At 38.3% G+C, this 18,416-nt stretch overlaps 2 protein-coding genes across 11 annotated transcripts in view; both read left to right on the forward strand.

Moving 5' to 3' along the window:
• The window catches only part of ALS2 (alsin Rho guanine nucleotide exchange factor ALS2), a 43,158-nt gene extending 35,576 nt beyond the window's left edge, over nucleotides 1-7,582 (forward strand). Inside the window, exons 27-34 of the mRNA XM_074911252.1 lie at nucleotides 14-171; nucleotides 832-954; nucleotides 1,989-2,165; nucleotides 2,545-2,590; nucleotides 4,241-4,302; nucleotides 4,936-5,085; nucleotides 5,371-5,467; nucleotides 6,852-7,582. Of these exons, the coding sequence (XP_074767353.1) occupies nucleotides 14-171; nucleotides 832-954; nucleotides 1,989-2,165; nucleotides 2,545-2,590; nucleotides 4,241-4,302; nucleotides 4,936-5,085; nucleotides 5,371-5,467; nucleotides 6,852-6,890 (852 nt within the window). The 3' untranslated portion in view covers nucleotides 6,891-7,582. The remainder of the gene's footprint in view (nucleotides 1-13; nucleotides 172-831; nucleotides 955-1,988; nucleotides 2,166-2,544; nucleotides 2,591-4,240; nucleotides 4,303-4,935; nucleotides 5,086-5,370; nucleotides 5,468-6,851) is intronic.
• A 1,705-nt stretch (nucleotides 7,583-9,287) lies between these two features.
• MPP4 (MAGUK p55 scaffold protein 4) overlaps nucleotides 9,288-18,416 on the forward strand; it is a 28,359-nt gene continuing 19,230 nt past the window's right edge. For 3 of the 10 annotated variants that reach the window (XM_074911254.1, XM_074911262.1, XM_074911264.1), the window contains exons 1-4: nucleotides 9,289-9,704; nucleotides 10,171-10,314; nucleotides 15,795-15,909; nucleotides 17,925-18,046. In XM_074911254.1, the coding sequence (XP_074767355.1) occupies nucleotides 15,876-15,909; nucleotides 17,925-18,046 (156 nt within the window). In that variant the 5' untranslated portion in view covers nucleotides 9,289-9,704; nucleotides 10,171-10,314; nucleotides 15,795-15,875. Of the gene's footprint in view, nucleotides 9,705-10,170; nucleotides 10,315-10,417; nucleotides 10,438-11,298; nucleotides 11,430-11,680; nucleotides 11,764-15,794; nucleotides 15,910-17,924; nucleotides 18,047-18,416 lie in introns of those variants that run through there. The other 7 variants (XM_074911257.1, XM_074911255.1, XM_074911256.1 and 4 more) reach the window with 7 other exon arrangements.

The following is an 18,416-nucleotide window of genomic DNA, read 5'->3' on the forward strand; positions in this document are numbered from 1 at the left end:
TCTTTCACCTCAGGCTTGTGATACTCCTCTCCATCCACTGGGCAAGCTGGTGGAAACACTAGTAGCTGTCTACAGAATGACATATGTTGGAGTAGGAGCTAATCGACGATTACTGCAGGAGGCTGTGAGAGAGATAAAGTCCTACCTCAAACGCATCTTCCAGCTGGTTAGGTAATGAGACTCTAGTTTTCAAGTCAAACTACTGCTGAACTAAAGATGTCTCGTGTACTGAAACTGTCTAGTTTATGCAGGCAGAACGTGGCAGTATCTTTACTCCGTTGTAGGGGTTGCTTACATTTCCTTAATCTTTTTAAGGAGTCTTGAATACTCTGTGAAAACAGAAAAACTAAAATCTTCACGGTGTATTACATCCTACATTTACTTCAAAACATGCTGTGAGAAGCTGGTCATGAATGTGGATTTCCATTTTAGTGTCTCCAGATATCCATGCTGTGAAAAGACATTGTTCAAAGGGTATAGCAGAACAGTGAGGACAGGAACTCGCAGTGTATTCCGTTGAAGTTCTTACCAACATGGATGAGCGATGTTTCTGTGAAGTGTTTTCTTAGATTCTGGAGAACAATTATGGCTTTAATTGGGTCCTGACAATCCAAAACCAGAAATACTCCAAATTAGTAACTATTAGAAGCTTTGTTGATCTTCCTAAATTTTCTTCCAGGTAGATGGTACTGCCCATCTGTTAGCTACACTGTCCTAGTCCACCGTTTGTTATTTCTGCTGACTTGTCTGTTCTCTCTAATCTTGCTTTCTAATGCTGTGATCTGTGGAAATTTCTTGAAATGAAATCCTGTGTTATGTGTTGCCATTTAGGTTCTTGTTTCCTGATCTTCCGGAAGAGGGCAGCACAATTCCATTTATGGCAACAGAGACAAAAGGAAGGCGATCATTTTGCAGTGGGAAATCTGACTCCAGATCAGAATCTCCTGAGCCAGGGTACATAAAGAAATAAAGAACTAGTGAAGGCTTAATTTTATTTCCGTTTGCAGTTTTTTTCTCGGGTGGGGGAAGAAAGATGAGCCCATGTTTAACTTACGGGTATAAACAGGTTTTTTTCCTTTTTTTTCTTACGACAGATTCTGATAAGCAAGCTTCCGTGTGATGGTTGTAAAAAGCATTTCATCCTTGTTCCATGCAATGGTTCTTTATTTAAGCCCAAACTTGCTTTTGTCTGTTGTGGGTAAAAAAAGTTCAGGCTTTGGCCTGGGCTTCGGAAAACTCTTTGGGCTGTGAGCACTGGGGGTAATCCAGGTCCAGTGCACGTGTACAGCCCAGATATCCAGTCACATGGAGCACACACTTGAGTCTGTTGTGGTCCTGTCCATAGCAGCCTCAGGTGTGGTCAAAACAAGGCAGAGGGATCAGTGGAGACAGCCTTCCGAGAGGTTCTGGTGACCTGTGCAGGTGGTATTAGTAGGCACCTTGAGTTCAGCTTTCCCTATTCGGATTACAGCTTGATGCCAAGCAGCTGCTGACTTTATGAAGCCTGGAGTGTGAGTGTGTGGAGCTAGGTCAGGTTGCTTAATGGGTTTTAGCCTATTTTCTAGCTTGTGCTTTGAAGGTAAAGTTCAGCTGTCAGCAGAGTGGTTCAGAATGGGGGCTAAGTGATTAGCGTGAAGATACATGTAAAGCTTGAGTATAGTACAGTATCCAGCTTTTACATTATACAAGGAGGAAAGCCACTCTCCTGTTTAAAACACCTAAATCACAAAACCCCTGCAGCCCAACCACTCCCCCCTGCCCCAAACCCACCTGTATGTGGACTGTAAAGGAAAATTGCTCCAAAGTATTTCTTAGCACAGATACTATTTGATGGATTTGTATTTACTTTATTATTCTTATGCCTCATATAATAGACTAATATTAAATAAAAGATTTGTTCTAATGATTTCTTTTTCATTGAACTTTGATAGATAATTAGGTTTTTAAAATGTCTTCCTCTTCAAACCACTTCCCTTTTTGTTTTGTAGCTATGTGGTAACCAGTTTTGGCTTGCTGCTCCCTGTGTTACTGCCACGACTCTATCCTCCTCTGTTCATGTTGTATGCCTTGGACAACGAGCGTGAGGAAGATGTTTACTGGGAATGTGTTTTACGTCTAAACAAACAAACTGATATGGCTCTCCTAAGTTTTCTTGGAGTGCAAGCGTGAGTATGCCTCAGCCATAACACAGAACATAGAAACAGATTATGGGGTGTAACTAGAGAAAGCAACTAAATAAACCCCTCTTGTCTAAAGTATTTTCTTTGATTGAAATGCATCTAAACATATCTTTAAGCTAAAATAAGCTTCCAGCTTCCAAAAAGGGTGGGGATGGGGGGGGGGGGGGGGGGCAGGGATTATCAGTATTGGTACAAAACCAGAGCAAGGCAAAGTAGGCTATTTTACAGCTATTTGTGCTAGGTGTAGTTGATCCTGCAGAAAGAGCTGTTGTATCTCGTAGAATAACATGATGATTTCATTTTCATAAGGTAAAAATGCTTTAAGACCGTGCTTTCTCAATAGACTGTGTTGGGTTACTTGCAGGAAATTTTGGCCAGGAACTGTATCCATCCTTGGAGAGAGTAGAAAGGTATGTTCACTGGGCCTTGACTTACAGTATGCTTTGCTCACTGCTTTTTTTCAGGAAGCTGAGATGATGAAAAAGCGGTGAAAGAATTTTTGACCAGGTGTTTTGCTTAAGAGATGCTATGCTGCCTTGTTTCATTAAAATTTATCTGCCACTTAGAAGCTACACTAGTGATTTCCTACAATATCTGTCAGTCCAGCTTTGTCACTTACTGTCTTATTCTGTGATGAATTTTAATTCAGGAAGACATTTGCTTGGTCTCCAATTATGAAAGTGTGAGAGTAAAAGTCTAGCAAGGAAACTTTCAAGCTGCTTGATTGAGAATTATACCATTGTATACTTTCTGATTAGGAGAAGAAATGTATAGGTTTTATTCTTAATCGCTATCTTGCTGAAGGTGCCTGAGCAGTGGTCTTCGATGGGAATGGTGTAGTACTAAATCTCTGTGCTTCTGTAAAACTGGTTTAATAATCATAACTTTGAACAGTTCCAGTGTTTACAGTATACTTGAAATCATGTCTGCTTATGAATCAGTATACTGTTATTTGAAAGTTTCCATTTCTTATAGTCATTTAGATAACTCCTGCCTTCAGATCACCTTTCCCCTTTTCAGAACTGTGCCTTGCCCAAAGTCTGTAACAGTGGGAAGTGTGGCTTTCGTCATAGTAGTTCCTGCACACAGACGAGCTGATACTCCTTGACAGAGATTGTCACTAGTTTGTAATAATAACCGAAGCTGCAGCTGAACCCCACCCCTGGGACTATGGCTTCCCAGCAACACAAGTCCCCTTTTCCCAAATCATGAAGTTAAAGATTTACCTGAGAAAACATGACACAAACCTCCACTCAGACTTTTAAATATTACAAAATCCAACAGTAACATGTTTATTGAGTTACTTCAGATCTTCTGTATTTTTAAGTACTGGCACAACTCTTACCAGCTGTCTGAATCCTTCACGCTTCTCACTGGTTCTTTGGTTATAGAGCTGAGCCCCTCCACTGTGAAGCACTATGTGGCCTATGTCTTCTCTGAATTACGCAGTATATAATGCACTCTGCAGCCACTTACCTTATTTGTTGGGTCGTTCCTTCAATTAAACAGGGTGTTTTTAGCCAAGACATGGTGTTTATCTGCTTCTTTCTTTTGTCCAGTTTCCTCATTTCTGTGAATTTCTCTAGATCTTTTTGCATCCATCTATTCTTTACCTGCTGTATTCTGAAAGACTCAGGCTCAGCTGCATATTAAGAGTTAACATTTATATTTCTTCTTTTCTGTTTGCTCCAAACCTGAATCTGGTTATTGACTGCTATGACTTTTCTAGGTTTCAGCTGTTCCAATCTTATGGTTCCCTCCTGATTGTTAACCATTAAGATTTAATGATTCTCGGTCTTACTTGACCTGGAAGATGTCCAAAACCCGATTCCCATACCAAGGAATTCAGTACAGGCCTTTCTGAATTTTAAATGAAAGTCACAAATTATAGATAGGCAGATTTCCTGGATTACTTTAACATCAAGGCACATTCCCCTTTCTTCGCACTGGAAAACTGAAAAAAAGTCTTATGCCAGTGTTGCATGACACCCTGCTTTGCTGCTGCTGCTGAATAGTGGTGTGGTTAAACCTGCATGATAAATCTTTTCGTGATTACACAGGTATCATCAAATACAAAAGATGCCTGCTTTGCCTCTGCAGTTGAATGTTTACAGCAAATCAGGTAATTCTTTGAAATGTGTCTTTTAGTGGTTTAACTGTTTCTGCTATAGCAGTATCTAGTTTAACTGATTATGATCCTTGTCCCATTTCATTGTTCACCTTTGTAAGAGGTCACCAAGAAGTTCCAGAGTTCCTGCTAAAAATGTTAGTAAATTCTCCCAATTGGGAATGAAATAGCTGCATAAATGTGACTGACATGTGTCCGTAGGACACCATTCAGAATCAAAAGCATGAGGAATATGTCTAGTTAAATACACATAGGAATTCTAAACAGTTATGTTAAAATGACCTGTGCATGGGCAGCTTTTCTGTCTGTTAGCTGACATAAGGAATTCTGCTGTAAGAATTTAAGTAGAAATTAAAAGGGTTTTAGAAATGAATTTTTTCCCCTTTTACCACTGTGTTAAAACATATTAAAACTGTGAAGGCAGTCTCCCTTGCAGTGGTGTGCCTTGTTGCAGTAATTATAGCCTGGGTACTGCACAGCCTTGGCAGCCATGGCTGTTGTGGTGTGAATGATCTGGCTTATCTTCTTGGGCACAGGGGTATGACAGCTAGCAAACTGTCTCCTTCATTTAGACACAGATATGTAATTTCTTACTGGTATTCTGTTTTGCTTTTGCTCTCCAAATAGTACCACGTTTACCCCAGCTGACAAGTTGAAGGTGATCCAGCAGACTTTTGAAGAGATCTCTCAGAATGTGCTTGAGACTCTTCAGGAAGATTTTCTGTGGTCCATGGATGACTTATTTCCTGTTTTTCTCTATGTGGTGCTACGAGCCAGGTAGGCACCAAGAGTGGCATCAGTCATAAGCTGAGCATAGGCAGCATGAGTACTTTCACCCTGCTTCTTGTTACAGAACTAATTGGTAGTTTTTGGTAACTTAGTAAATTTTCCATTTTGGCTGTTTGCTTTTGGCCTGAAAAAATTTGAACAGGTGAAATGGTGGTGACTTCAGAATGAGGTTAGGGAAAAGCTTTTTTTTTTGCACGCCACCATGTACAAAAAGTAAAACCATCACAATGGTACCTTTTCACCTGTTCTCTTTCCTTCTCCACCATATGACAGGATAAGGAATTTGGGGTCTGAGGTGCACTTAATCGAAGACCTGATGGATCCTTATCTGCAGCATGGGGAGCAAGGCATCATGTTCACTACCTTGAAGGTATGAAAATTATTTAGGGTTCTTAAAAGCTTTCCTTGGCAATTAATCAGCCTTGAGCAATGATAATCAGCTTAGGACAATTGTATGAACATTAGGTTGTAACTTCTTTGGCATTTTTATTGAATTTTCTAGCTAGGATGAGCAAGGAAACTTAAAGCCTACAATAACATAACAATTGCAGATACTGCTAATAAAATGGTGCAATGTGCAAATGTACTTTATTCAAATGTAGTATTGGTTGCTGTTGGCTGTTCCGAATGCTCACTTGGAGCCTGTGGTTTCCCTGGAATTTAACAAACTTCATTCCATTTATAAAAATCAAAATGAAGTGCTGCTTTGGAAATTAGCCATTCCAGTAACATTTAAGTCTAACATTACATCAAGATGCTTTAGGAATTCAAGTTTGAAAAAAAAAAAAAAACAAAACAAAACACTGTGTCACTCTCCATGTTCTACTTGCTATTCTCCTTTTTTAAGTATGTAAAAGGAAGAGAATCTGTTTTGATGAATATCCTATCGTACACTAGGGCCTCCAAAATGCAAATAAGTTGGTTTGGTACCTCAGAACTGTGCAAACAAGTGGGTCCTGTGACAATTCAGCTGTGTGGAGCTTCTCTTTTGTGGGTTGTTTTGGAGGGATGCTGTTAATCTGAAATTTAAAAATCTTAAGGTGACCTGCTAGGTGAACATGATTGTATTTTCTGTCTGTGCAAACTGGAAATAGTTGGGTGCAGAGGTTTTTTTAATATCAGTCATTTTTATAGTGCTACATAAAGGGAAGATTTGAGTTAAAATTCATCAAGGAATCTATGTAGTAGAAGCAGAATCTTATTTTCCATGAGTGCAAGTGTTGTCTGAGAAATTTCTATTAAGTTTCTGGTCATGGCTGACCCAATGTGTATTTGAACTAGCATTAAGGAGTGAAGAGCTATCAGTAGCGGGTTAGAGTATTTGTCTAGGTGATAGAAACCTATGCTTTTCAGTCTGAGTGCTTTTGAAACACTTAATCCTTGTATTCTTGTCCTGTAAGAAAATATCTTCTCTTCTGGCCCCTTCTGTCAGAGGGCAAAGTAAGACTTGTGAGCAAAAAAATGTCCCTCATCTTGGCAAAGCTGGGAGCTGTGAAAGTATTGAGTCTCATATCATGCTGTCTTGCTTCATTAGGAGGTGGACATAATTTGTAACTTAAAATGTCTTGTTCTTTTTGCTAGTTTATCAGAAGATTCTCATGTGTTGAGTGTCACTGTATAATCACTGTTCATAGAAAGCCTAGTCCTTTGTTTTCCTGGATAGAGATTTAAAAAACAACCTTTCTGTGTATGATGCTTTATCGGCTTGCTGAGAACTGGTATGTAGGTTAAACAGAACTTTTTTTTTAATTCAGGCATGTTACTACCAGATTCAACATGAAAAGCTTACATAGACCATCATTTACGACCTGGCTCTGTGGGATAATCTACTCAATGGAACTTCAATACCTACTTTGTTCCCTGAAATGGCACTTAGAAAACACTCTGTTACAGTCCAGTTGTTACAGATGAAAATATTCAGTTGTTTCTTCTGAACTTTCAGTTTTAAGATTGGAGAACTGCATCCAGAAGCTATCTATGAAGTGGTGATAAAGCTAGAGACTTGGTGTGTCAAGTACTTGCCAAGAAGAAATAATTTCCTATTCTAACAGAAGATTATTTACTCCTTTTTAATTAACAATGCTGCAAAAAGGCATGGCATCTACATAGAGTACATGTGAAAGTCTGGACCGCATGGCTTCTAAAGCAGTGGGTTTGTTTTTATTATTCCTGGTTTGTCAACAGAGACATTTAAAGAGAATTAATTGCACCACAGAACTGTTCAGTCTTCCTCAATTAAGCTATTATGTTTTTGTTTATTTAAAAAATAGAAATATGTCAGTATTTATAATGGGTAGCCTCTAGTGTGTTTGGCTGTAAAGGTTTTGAGGCATCTGTGTTGAACAGCATTGCTGAATGCAGTGTTAACGTGCTGCTGTGGAAATACCACACTGTTGTGGGCTTCCCTGTTTACTAGAATTATAAATATGCAGGCATTCACCATTCTTTCTGTTTATGAAATAAATAAAAGGCACTGACCACTTCAGATTTTGGCACTGAATTCAATACTTGAAATCTGTAGCGTTCAACTTTGTTACCGTGGGGTCAGAGGACAAATGCTTTCTCTGGAAGCCCATGTGATAGGAGAACAGGAATGTGCTCTTGAACAAGCTGACAATGGACTAGGTTTGACACTGTTGCCTGTTAACTGATGTGTCAGAGTGATAAAAGCTAACCTTGTTGCATTTTTGAACATGTAGAGAACAAGTAATTTCCCTGGGGGATTTGTGTGTGTGTGTGTGTTCCTCTGTGGTTTATGGTTAACTTTATTTATAACCAATAACACTAGTGGATAACTTGGGTATTGTAGGTGCTGTTCTTTACCATGACTCACTCAAAAAGGGGGAGGGAGGAATAGGATATAGGATGTTATGGTGGCTTAAGTTATGTCAAACTATCATAGATAATGCTAATCATATTTTTGAAATAATCATGGCTTGTGTATGGCACCTAAATGGAAAGAAACCATGTCAAAATACTGTTTTGAACAGTGACTGTAATGTAGCAATTTTAATAATAAAGTAAAAATGATTGGTCTTTCTGAAATTATTTTTAGTTTTAGCAGAGAAGGGGAAAGAGTAATTCTGGTAAGATGATGTTTAAAAATGTTGATATACTTGTTATACTTGCAACAGACCAGTGATAACAGAATATAGAGGTAATAGACTTCACGCTTGCAAACAATTTTTTGTTAGCTTAATCTTATTTTTTTACTTAGACTGAATAATTTGATGAGAGCTAAGCAATAATATGAATAAAAGGAAATCTATAAAGAGGTTTGTGAGAAGGGGGGTGGGGGATGGTATGCAACTAAGGATGGAGAGTATAATGAAGTATAAGGCAGGAATTCAAACACTCGCTCTTTTGTGCTAGATGCCATCTTTCCATGCAACCTTCTGTTAGAACTCAGTGTACCGAAATATTTAACTATAGGAGCAGAACTGCTCTTTGAAGAGGAGCTATGTTGAACAGCTGAGTAAACCAATGGCAATAATTTTCATCTGCAAAGATCTGAATTCAGGATTTATTTCACCTTTTTATAGGAGTGTAATCATTAAAACAGGTTTGGTGGGGTTATTATCCCCCCCTATAACTATTCATTGTTAGTGTTTGTTGTCTTCAGATGTTTCAGAAGAAAGGAATGATTTTGATCTTCATCACTGACATATGAAAGGCTTTGTTTCACGTGACCTTACTCCCACACTGATTCTGCGCCTTAAACTGAAAATGTAACTGGAGATGGGAAGTTTTTCCAGAATCTTCCCACCTTTCAGGAAGGAAGGATATCTACAAATATGCAGCAACTTCAGGTGTTTATGGTGAGTGATGCGAAGTTGAGAACTAAAAATCCAGAGAATACATCTGCCTCTGCATATATATACACACACACACATACACACGCAACCTCTTATGAAAAGTAATGGTATCTCATAAGAATTTAGCTTCCTGATTAACGGAAGCAGACAGCCTGGGCTGGTTTATTTTTGGTCTCTGATATATGGCTCAATTATTAGTTGAAGAGAATCCTGGGATTAAATGTGCTTCTGACACGGATTCCACTTTACAGCCTATGGGCTGCGATCCATTAGGAAATCAGTACAGACCAGCTTTGATTTGTGTATTTCTATAGCTAACAAAGAAATGAGCTAACCTGCAGGACTTCTCCAGCTGTATTGCTTCACAGTAATTACTTTTTTTCTCATCTTTTTATTTTTGCTTTTTTTCCTTAAATTGAAAGCTGGATATATCTTATGCTGCAGCAGAAATCTTGTAACCAGCAACAGAAGATAACTGTTACAGTATTACAGATTCTCATTGTAATTGTAGGCATGGCTGCTGGAGACAGACCCTAAGAGATGACTGAGAAGGGTGCTGGGAATAAGAAACTACTTAAGTGAGAGACAAAGTAGGATTTTTATGCAAGAAAGGGGTTAAGGGGATTTGTTCTCTTCTCCCTGGTAATGAGTAGTTCTAAGGTTAAGTTTCTGCGGATTAGAAAGGAGAGGATGTCCATAGATTAGCTAGGGCAGTGAGGTTGCTTGCTCTACTAACATCCAGCAAATACTCTTTCCCTCTGGAAATTCTGCATGAGCTGAACGTGTTTGCAGGTAAGAAAATATGCACTGTACTGATACCATTGCACTGCACAGATGCATTTCCCCCATGCAACTGTGAAGTTACTTTCTTATAGCTACAGCAAAGCTAATTAAACTTGTGATATCTGTTAAATATTCAGCTAATGGAAATTAAAGACATGTATGAATGGGGGGGTAGGAGTTCAAAAGAGAATTTTTTTTCTTACTCCTAATCTTCACAAAGTATTCTGACTTGAATGCCAGGTGCTATACATTATTGACTGACTTTGCCAAAAATAGGTTCACTTCATAATTGTACTTGTTTTTAGAAGCAGTTTAGGGAAATACCAGTTCTGGTATGTTGAGAGGTAATGTGAAGGAAAGATGTGACTGATACGGGACTGTAAAACAAATCCTTTCTCTGTACTTTTAAGTTGATTTATTATCAATGTGTTGATGTTGTCAGGTGTTTGTTTCTGGGTTGTGGTTTTTTTTTTAGTAAGCCTGAGCTGTTTGCAGTAAATAGCTGGAAGTCAAGCTGGCTGCCTCACATGACTACAGTGTGCTGCACCCAACTATTCTCTGAATGTGCTGCTCTTCTAGGAGGTGACGCTTCGGTGGCACTTAACCCTGCGTAAAAAAGGTACTCGCACCACCACTGGAGCTGTAAGCTTTTCTACTAGAGAGAGGCAGAATGAATCATCACTGAATAGATCTGATTACAAGGAATAACAGCACAAGTTGTTCTATCAGCAACCTTATGCATGTAGGTGTGATTATCTAAATCTCACAGAATGCCTTACACGAACATAGATTTTATTCAGTCTTTTTTAACGCGTACTGCCTCAGACTTGAAATAAGTGGTTCTTGGGTCAAGATAAGGATATATGGTTTCAAAGGACATGTCTCTACCTTTGCTTAAAATGGGTCAGTTTATTCCACTAATATTTTGGGTTGCTTTTTCACTTAAAATGCTTTCAAATCTCAAAGCGTACAAACAGCAAGATGTTTTTTTACACCGACTAGAAAAAGAAGCTGACAGACTTCAGTGATGAAACTAGCCTATTTAAGTTTAATGCAGAATAAAAAAGTTGTGAATAGGGCATGTCACTTGAGAGATGCTGAATGTCTCTTGTTACTGTTTTTGCCTACTTAGTTTGCCTGATTTAGAGGCCTATTTGCAACAAAAGCTTTCTCAGTGTTCCCTGCCCTCAAGCTAATTTCCAGCCTTCAATATGCCAAATCATTAATTTTGACAAATTTAATAATGTGTGCTTTTCCTAGTTAAAAGTGCTCAATAACCTTGTCGAGCTTATTAACCAAAGAAGTTTGTAAGACTGGGGGGTTGATGTTCTGAATTTCAGGTTCTCTGGTGTTGCCCCCTTTCAGAGGCTTGACCACATCCGAAATTGTCCATTTAAAGACAATTCGGAAAACTGTATTAAAAGCAGAGGTTAGGTTCCCTTGCAGCTCGAGCCTTGTAGCAGTAAGAGCTTCTGGTCTGTCTGACAAATAGGTCCAAGGAATTTCATATTCTGCTGCTAAAGGCAGTAAGCCCTGTAGCCTAGACTTGGGTTAACTGGTATTTGTTGACATGAGGTGACACTCGTTTTGACTCCCAATTTAGGCATGTTCAGTGTGGATATCCAGTTCTGTCCCTAATAACAGGCAAAGAGCAATGTCTTCTAATGAGCATCTGTAATTGCGTGCAATACATGCAAACGGGAAAGACCTTACACTGGCTGGGAGATTAGTCAGGTAAGCCTTTTAGTAGAACTTCCATCTAATTTAGATCCCTGGGGTGAGGAGACCCTGAGCTCTGGCCTTACAGTCTGTAGATGCAAGTCTCAAGAAATGAAGGCACAGTAGTAGTTACCAGTATGCTTGAACTCCGACCTTTACCCTTAAGCAAGCAATTTAGTAGGTCTTGTTCTAAAGAACTGCAGAGAAGCGAGATATTCTTGCTGTCTTCTGATAATGACTTATTCATCATCTACTGTGACTGACAGCTGTTGAAACCAGGCTTCACAGTGGGAAGCTGCTTTCCTTTTGCTGTGTGAAAACATGAAGCAGCTACTACTTTATGAATGAGGTGAGCTGTGTTGTTAAGAACTTGACATATTTTGACGTTTTAACTGCTGCTTCTGTCAGTGTGAGCATAAACTCTGTGGTTTAAAAAGCCAGCAATGGATGAAAGGGTTACTAACTTTGTGTTTATCAGAGTGCTGCTAGGGTTAATAATAGCTATTCCTGAAGATTTTACCCAAAAAGGCAAGCAATCAGCATTTAGTAGCTTTTCCAGTTTTTTCTCAGATTTCAGTGTCTAAAACTTGTGAATGCACCCAAGTTAATCCCACATCTGTTCTCTATGGAAGCATTAGTGATACCAGAAGCTACAAGGCTTGGGGCTGGCGGGGGGGAATCTATTGAGAGTCTTTTTTGAAGGTAACAGTATTGTTAGTATTTTAGCAGAACTGGAAGTCTCTTAGCATCTCCAGAAGTGTTCTTTGTCTCTGTTTGCAGGATGATGATCAGGGGTGCATTTAAAAATGAAATAACTGTTTGGTAGAAGATTGTAGAATATTCTTTTTGATGGCAACTGGATAACTTGCTTTGGTTTAGTTCTTTTCCATTCTGAGTTGATCTGCAAGATCTAGCTAAAAAGAAATAAATATGATCCAGGTCCCAAAGGCTAAAAGAGACCTTGATTAAATATTAGTAAGACTATACTGGAGACGGTGGTGGTAGCTGGTTTTTTTGACTCTCTTCCTTTAAACCTCTCTGTTTTGTAATAGAATATAAGCAAGGCTGACTGTCAATATGGTGACACACTGGTTTGGTACACAACACTGCCTGAACAAAGGAGGTTTTAAGATTATGGTAATGTCACTACAGTTACCACAAGAGAAAAGATTTGGTTTTCAGTATGTATCTGAGGAGTCTTCTACAAAAAAATTGAGGGTTTTTGCTTATCTGCTTTGTGGTTAAGGAATCTCCTAAACTTTCTTTTAATTAGTTAAACCAAAAAGCTTTTTGAAATATTTCATGTCTTTCACATGTTTCCCTATGTGTGTTTGCAGGGTCCCACCCTACTTAAAAGGGCATGCAGTCTGATGCTTCATAACTAAATAGGACAAAACATAGGGAAAGCCAGATCTAGACTTGAAATAACTGCAGTTTTATTGTGGATGGAACTGGGCTTTGAATGGGAAGTTACTCTGAGTACAATGTGTTGAGAGCCTTCTGGGTGGCAGAGTATCTTTATGGATAAAAGCTGTATATGCTTTAAGTGAACCAACTGCCGTAAAATCATACGTCTGGTAATAGATGTATAGTAATAAGTGAAGCTGTTCACAGTTGAGCAACACATTTTTAGGTGTGAGTTGGGCAACCAAATTCAGCTAGGAGCTACGGTTAGGGGAGTTGTCCCAGAAAGCCCAGCTATATTATAACAGGGATTTTACTCATTTATTCTTTTTTGAGGGGAAAACACTTGGGTTGCTTTTTAGGCCTTTCTGAGGGAGATATGTGATGAGATTTTTAGGTCTGGACTTTCAGTATGTGAAATACAACATACAGATGAGGAGTTGGCTCCTTTATGATACATCTGAAATATTTGGACATGCTCTTTTGTCATCTTTGCCACAAAATGGGAATTGGCATTTTGAATGGGGAGTGTGCTGCTGGATGTCTATATAGACCATATAAAGCAAACAGACATTTTATGTGGGAACCAACAGATGTCAGCAGGGTTTGTCTTTTAGCTCTTGAAAAATCTGGGAAAAAGCATAGTTAAAAAAGCTAGCGAAGCTTTAGGATTAGTAATAATGAGAAGAAATGGGGCTTCTGAAATGTGGCTTTATGGGATAAGCTGTCAGAAGTTGTTTCTTTTTAGGACATAACTTGCAGATTGAGTACCATCTCTTTGTAAATCCTTCTGCAACTGAATCTGGAACTACTGACTTAGTTTTCGAAAAGAGGAGGGGAGGCAGAGGTCAGCCAAGCTGAGGGTTACTTGTGCTTTCATCTTGCTGTTATTCGGTGAAAACCAGGAGCGCCACTTCCTGAATGTACTTTGAAACACAGGGATTCCTCTTACCATGTCTGTACCATCCCACAGTAAAGCTTGCTGTCCTGCTCCTGATGTCTTCAGTAATTAAGATCCAGGTATTTGTGACTGGATTTATATGGTCTGCTTTGTTAAATCCATCATTAGGCAGGTCAACTAAGCTTAACAAAGGGAAGGCAAACTCTTAAAGGAAAAGAACTCAGACTATTTGAAAATAATAATTGCAGCTCAAAATCCAGTGGCATTGGGTTTTGGGAGAGGATCAAACTATATTTTTTGTTAGTCTTTGAAAGAATAAATTGTAATTTTAAAAGCAATCTTTGGATTAGTCTTTCAGTAAGATCACTGAGTGTCCTGTAGAGGTAACTTCAAATGAATTACCAGTACTCAGTAAGATGTTTGAATCAGTCATAACTTCTGTATTTTTTCTGAGTTAATTTCCACTGCCTTTTAAAAGCATTTTTATGATCTAACAGGAAAAAGGAAGCAAGTTCTAAAATTAGGTATTAAGTGCACTAAAAGTGACAGTAATGCCTTCTGCTTTTATAAGCAGATCAAGATAATACTTTTCCTGTTTGTATGTTTGATGTTTTCTGTCCACAGAACAGTCTAGAGGAAAATGGCTGCTCTTTTGCTTTACTAATCTGGGAGATAAACTACTGTGTATGTAACAGAATTTGGTAAAGCATTCACTGTGTGTACAGTGTCACACGGGTTCACTGTGGGCTGAGATGTTCAGTTACCTGATGTTCCAGGTTTTTTAACTTGTGCTCTGAATTATCTCTTGAGTGACCAGTTTAAATATTTAACTCTTAAAGAGTAATCTTACAATACTGGTAATCTTGACAAACTTGCATCAAATGTGATTTGAAGTTAGATCGACTAGGATGTAAAGAAGATTCTGAATTACTTCAGAGCTTTCATATGTAGATTCCTGATGCTTTGGGGTGTAAGTGCACCATGTGGTGTTTCCTGGGAAATTTCCATACTTGATTGCAAAGAAGACTTCTGAGAATTCTCTGAAGCAATTTTGTACTGCATTGTTTCCTATTAGCAGTAGATTGGAGAGACTCCACCATTTTTAGTCTAAGGGAACATTATAGATTAGTGATAGGCTGTCACAGAATTTTAAGGGAGGGAAGGAATTTGGAAGAAAATTTTAGAAAGCTTATTTTTTTACATGCAAAAAGTTCAGTGTGACACAGATATGGATTAATTAGGGTAAGTGTTGGCTTACTGCATCACTTTAAAATTTCTATTTTACAACTTAAAGAAAAAAAAGGTAAAATATGCTGCTTTTTTACAATGGAAAATAATATGGGAGGGGTTTTTTTAGATTAGCAAATAACTTCTTTGACTCAATCTCTAAATGTAACAACCAATTATAAATTGCCTGAGACAGATGATGGTACCAGTAAGGTAAGGTGTGGGGCTTTTAATTTGGGTTTGGGGGTTTTTGTGTTTTAATTCACTGGAAGGAAATAGAGGAAAATAACAATCTTTATGGAACAAATCCTTCAAAGACCTTGAATTCTAACAGTGATAGAAACAGGGATCCCTTTCTTGTAAAATCATGTCTTTGCTCGGGGAAAGTTCAGTAGAATCTCCAGAGTCTTCCAATTTTAATATTGTGTCAATAATGAGAAGAATTAAGTGTAATGTGTCCTTGAATATGATTATTTTCCAAGCTACACTGATGCAAACCAAACTTTAAAAGTCTGGAAAAAATTATGAATTTTCATGGTAGTGCACTTAAAAAGCTGGGCAACAGAAGATGTACTAAATAGCTTGTTATTTTAGATGGCTTAATGAAGCAAGCTAATGGCAATTCCATAAATGAAATAAAATGTCATACTGCAGTTGAGGTTAGTCTGTCTGCATTTTGGATGCTGGTGGGTAACTGAATTTACAAGTGGGACTTATATTTAATGTATGCTTGCAACCTGTTGTGCATTTCAAATATGAATGGTTGCTCCCCCTTCTTTTAAATTCTGCTTTCTTATCAATTAAAAATACCTGACACTATTGTGATACGAGTGTACTCTTTTCCCTAGTTCAGCATCTATCTTTGTGAAACCTACTCAGCGTGAATGCACTATTCGAAGTGGGTGGAATCTCCTTGAATAAAGGAAAACATGGAGGTGCCAACAGTCTGCAGTCAAGATAATGGTACTCATAACTTTTGCATCTCTTTGAAAAAGAAAACTGACAAAAAAAGCCTTATTTCTAGGTCTTTCTAATTCTTCTTCCACTGAGTCATGAGAGAGGTGAATGAGTCTAGAAGTATTTCTACTTAAACATCAAGAATCATTCCAATTATTAATGGTGGCACGCAGCTAATTTAGGGAGCATCAGAAGGGAATACCTGGCATTTTTCTGGCTTATGAAGTCGACAGTCTCTGCAGCTGTGTCACAAATGACTAACAACTACAAGAGGGGTGGGGTTTTTTTTCTGAAGGAAATTATTCTCTGTAGTTTGAAGGTTTGTGATTCTGTGTGGAACATCATGGTCTATTTGAACCCACTTTGTAAGGATAGCATTCTAGGAGATAACTAGTACAAATCATCTCAAAAAGAGGCAACCGGTAATGAGGAGAAGATCTTAAGTGTCTCCACCAAAGGTGGTGTTCTATTACACACTAGAAGTTCCTGTAGAAGAGAATCCTTTTAAGAAAACTGTTCTGGGAAAGATTTCCCTGTGGGTCTCACTGAGTTTATCAGTTTAAGTGCTTAGATGTTTGCTTTCCAGAAGCAGATGATTCTTTTGATAATAATGTATACTTTCAGACTTTCCCAGTTTGGATACTCAATAATTCTGCCTGATGATTGAGGCAAAAGTCCCATCTGCAGTAACTTTGTAGGCAACTACCTGTATAAATTAATGCATAAGGAAAACACATCAGTGAAACTGAAGTTGATGATTGATCTCCCATAAGTGCTGGTAACATTGAGTTCTAGAGCTGATACAATTATGAAACAATTAGCTGTCAATGACTATAAAAAAAATGGCTGTAAAACTGTGTTCAGGAGAGAAATTAGTAAAGCAAGCAACTGGTTATACGTAGGGAGTACTCAGCTGTGCTGGGTCCACTGGATGAGCTTTAGTTTTAAGAAATTATTTTGACTTTGGCTGATGTAACTTTAGAAGCTTGTACTGTCTTGGGTTTACTTCAACATTTTTCTTAGATTACTGTATTACTCATTGAACCATACCAAGTTTAATGCTGTAAACAAATAAAGGAAGGTCTCCAGTTACAATTGTATTGCATGATTACTTTGGCACTAAAAAGCAAAGAGACAGTTTGTGCTTACCAAAATGCACTGGAGTTGAGAATTTACTTTCTTCTGATATGCAGCAGGAGTCAGACATGCAACTCTCATTGTCTTTTTGAGAACCCTTATAGCTTAATAACTCCAACTCCTAGCATTTGGAATGGTATTGTATTAGTACTGTTAGAAACACTGTGTTTCTTGGGAAGTGTATCACATACCAGAAATGATCTGTTGTCGTTTCTGAGGTAAAATTTAAATTCCATGCACTCACAAAAATCCAGTTTGTATCTAGGCCTGACTTTGTGTAACATCTTACCTATTTGTCACCTCTTGGTTTCTGCCTCCTTGAGATTTTAGAAAGACACTGGATTTTTTTCATTTTTCCATTGTACTGGAATACTGTTCCTAACAGACCAAGTGCTGCTTCAAGAATGGTTCTTGTCCTTTTCTGGGACAAGTGGGTGTCTGTGACAACAGTATGTATTTGTCAGGAATTTGTATTTTCATTAGTGATATTCTCCAAGGTGGAGAAAAACAGATGGTCCCTGGCCCAAACAGTGGGTCATCCAGAAGAAGAGCCTATAAAATGAGCAAGGCAATTTTTTATGTTTACCTCTTTGTAGGGGGTACAAGCTTGAGCCCAGACTGATATGTGTGAGATTCCCTGTGTGGTTTTCTCACAGGTCAGTTGAAAATTGCTATCATTGACCTAACCCTGCTTGTTAGTAACTTAATAAAACTCTTAGACAACAGAGTTGATTGCAGGAAACAAAGCAAGCAGACAGGAAATTAGTGCATTTCTTGGGAGTATAAACTGAGGAAAGGTGTTTTTCAAAGGCCTGGGTCACTGTTTGGCTTTGGTCTTCTATTTGTACTGAAGTGTCTTGCGCTTTTCTGTTTCTTGGGCTCAGGTATATCTCATGTTCTGACTCTAGTGCTACAAGAACTGAGTTTGCTCTGTAAAAGAGATGTCAATGGTGTTGGCATGTTATATGACCTGCTTGGATCTCGCTGGCTGCAAGCACTTTTAAAGGTAAAGTAATATTCAGCTGTGAAGGCAAAGATTTCCTAGAGAACAGTCTCTAGGGTATAGCTACTTTAATTTCTATATCAGGACAATAAATGCTCATTTACACTGATGCTGATAGTCCTAACATCAGCACTCAAGGTGAACAAAATCACCTTTGCTTTAAAGAAAAGTGTATTCTCTTTCATAGATGCTCTAGACATTAAAGCTCTTCTACTGGACATGTCTGTATTAAGGCCAGGAGGATGGAGATGTAGGCTGAACACAGCGCTGCTCAGCTGTCTTTTCTATTCTTAAATCTCTGTACAGCTACGCATCTCACTTTTCGGTATGGATGTTTGTGAAACTATTTTTTTTTGGTTTTGCCCACACTGAT

The sequence above is a fragment of the Athene noctua genome, chromosome 7, assembly GCF_965140245.1.
Source record: "Athene noctua chromosome 7, bAthNoc1.hap1.1, whole genome shotgun sequence".
Lineage (NCBI taxonomy): Eukaryota > Metazoa > Chordata > Aves > Strigiformes > Strigidae > Athene > Athene noctua.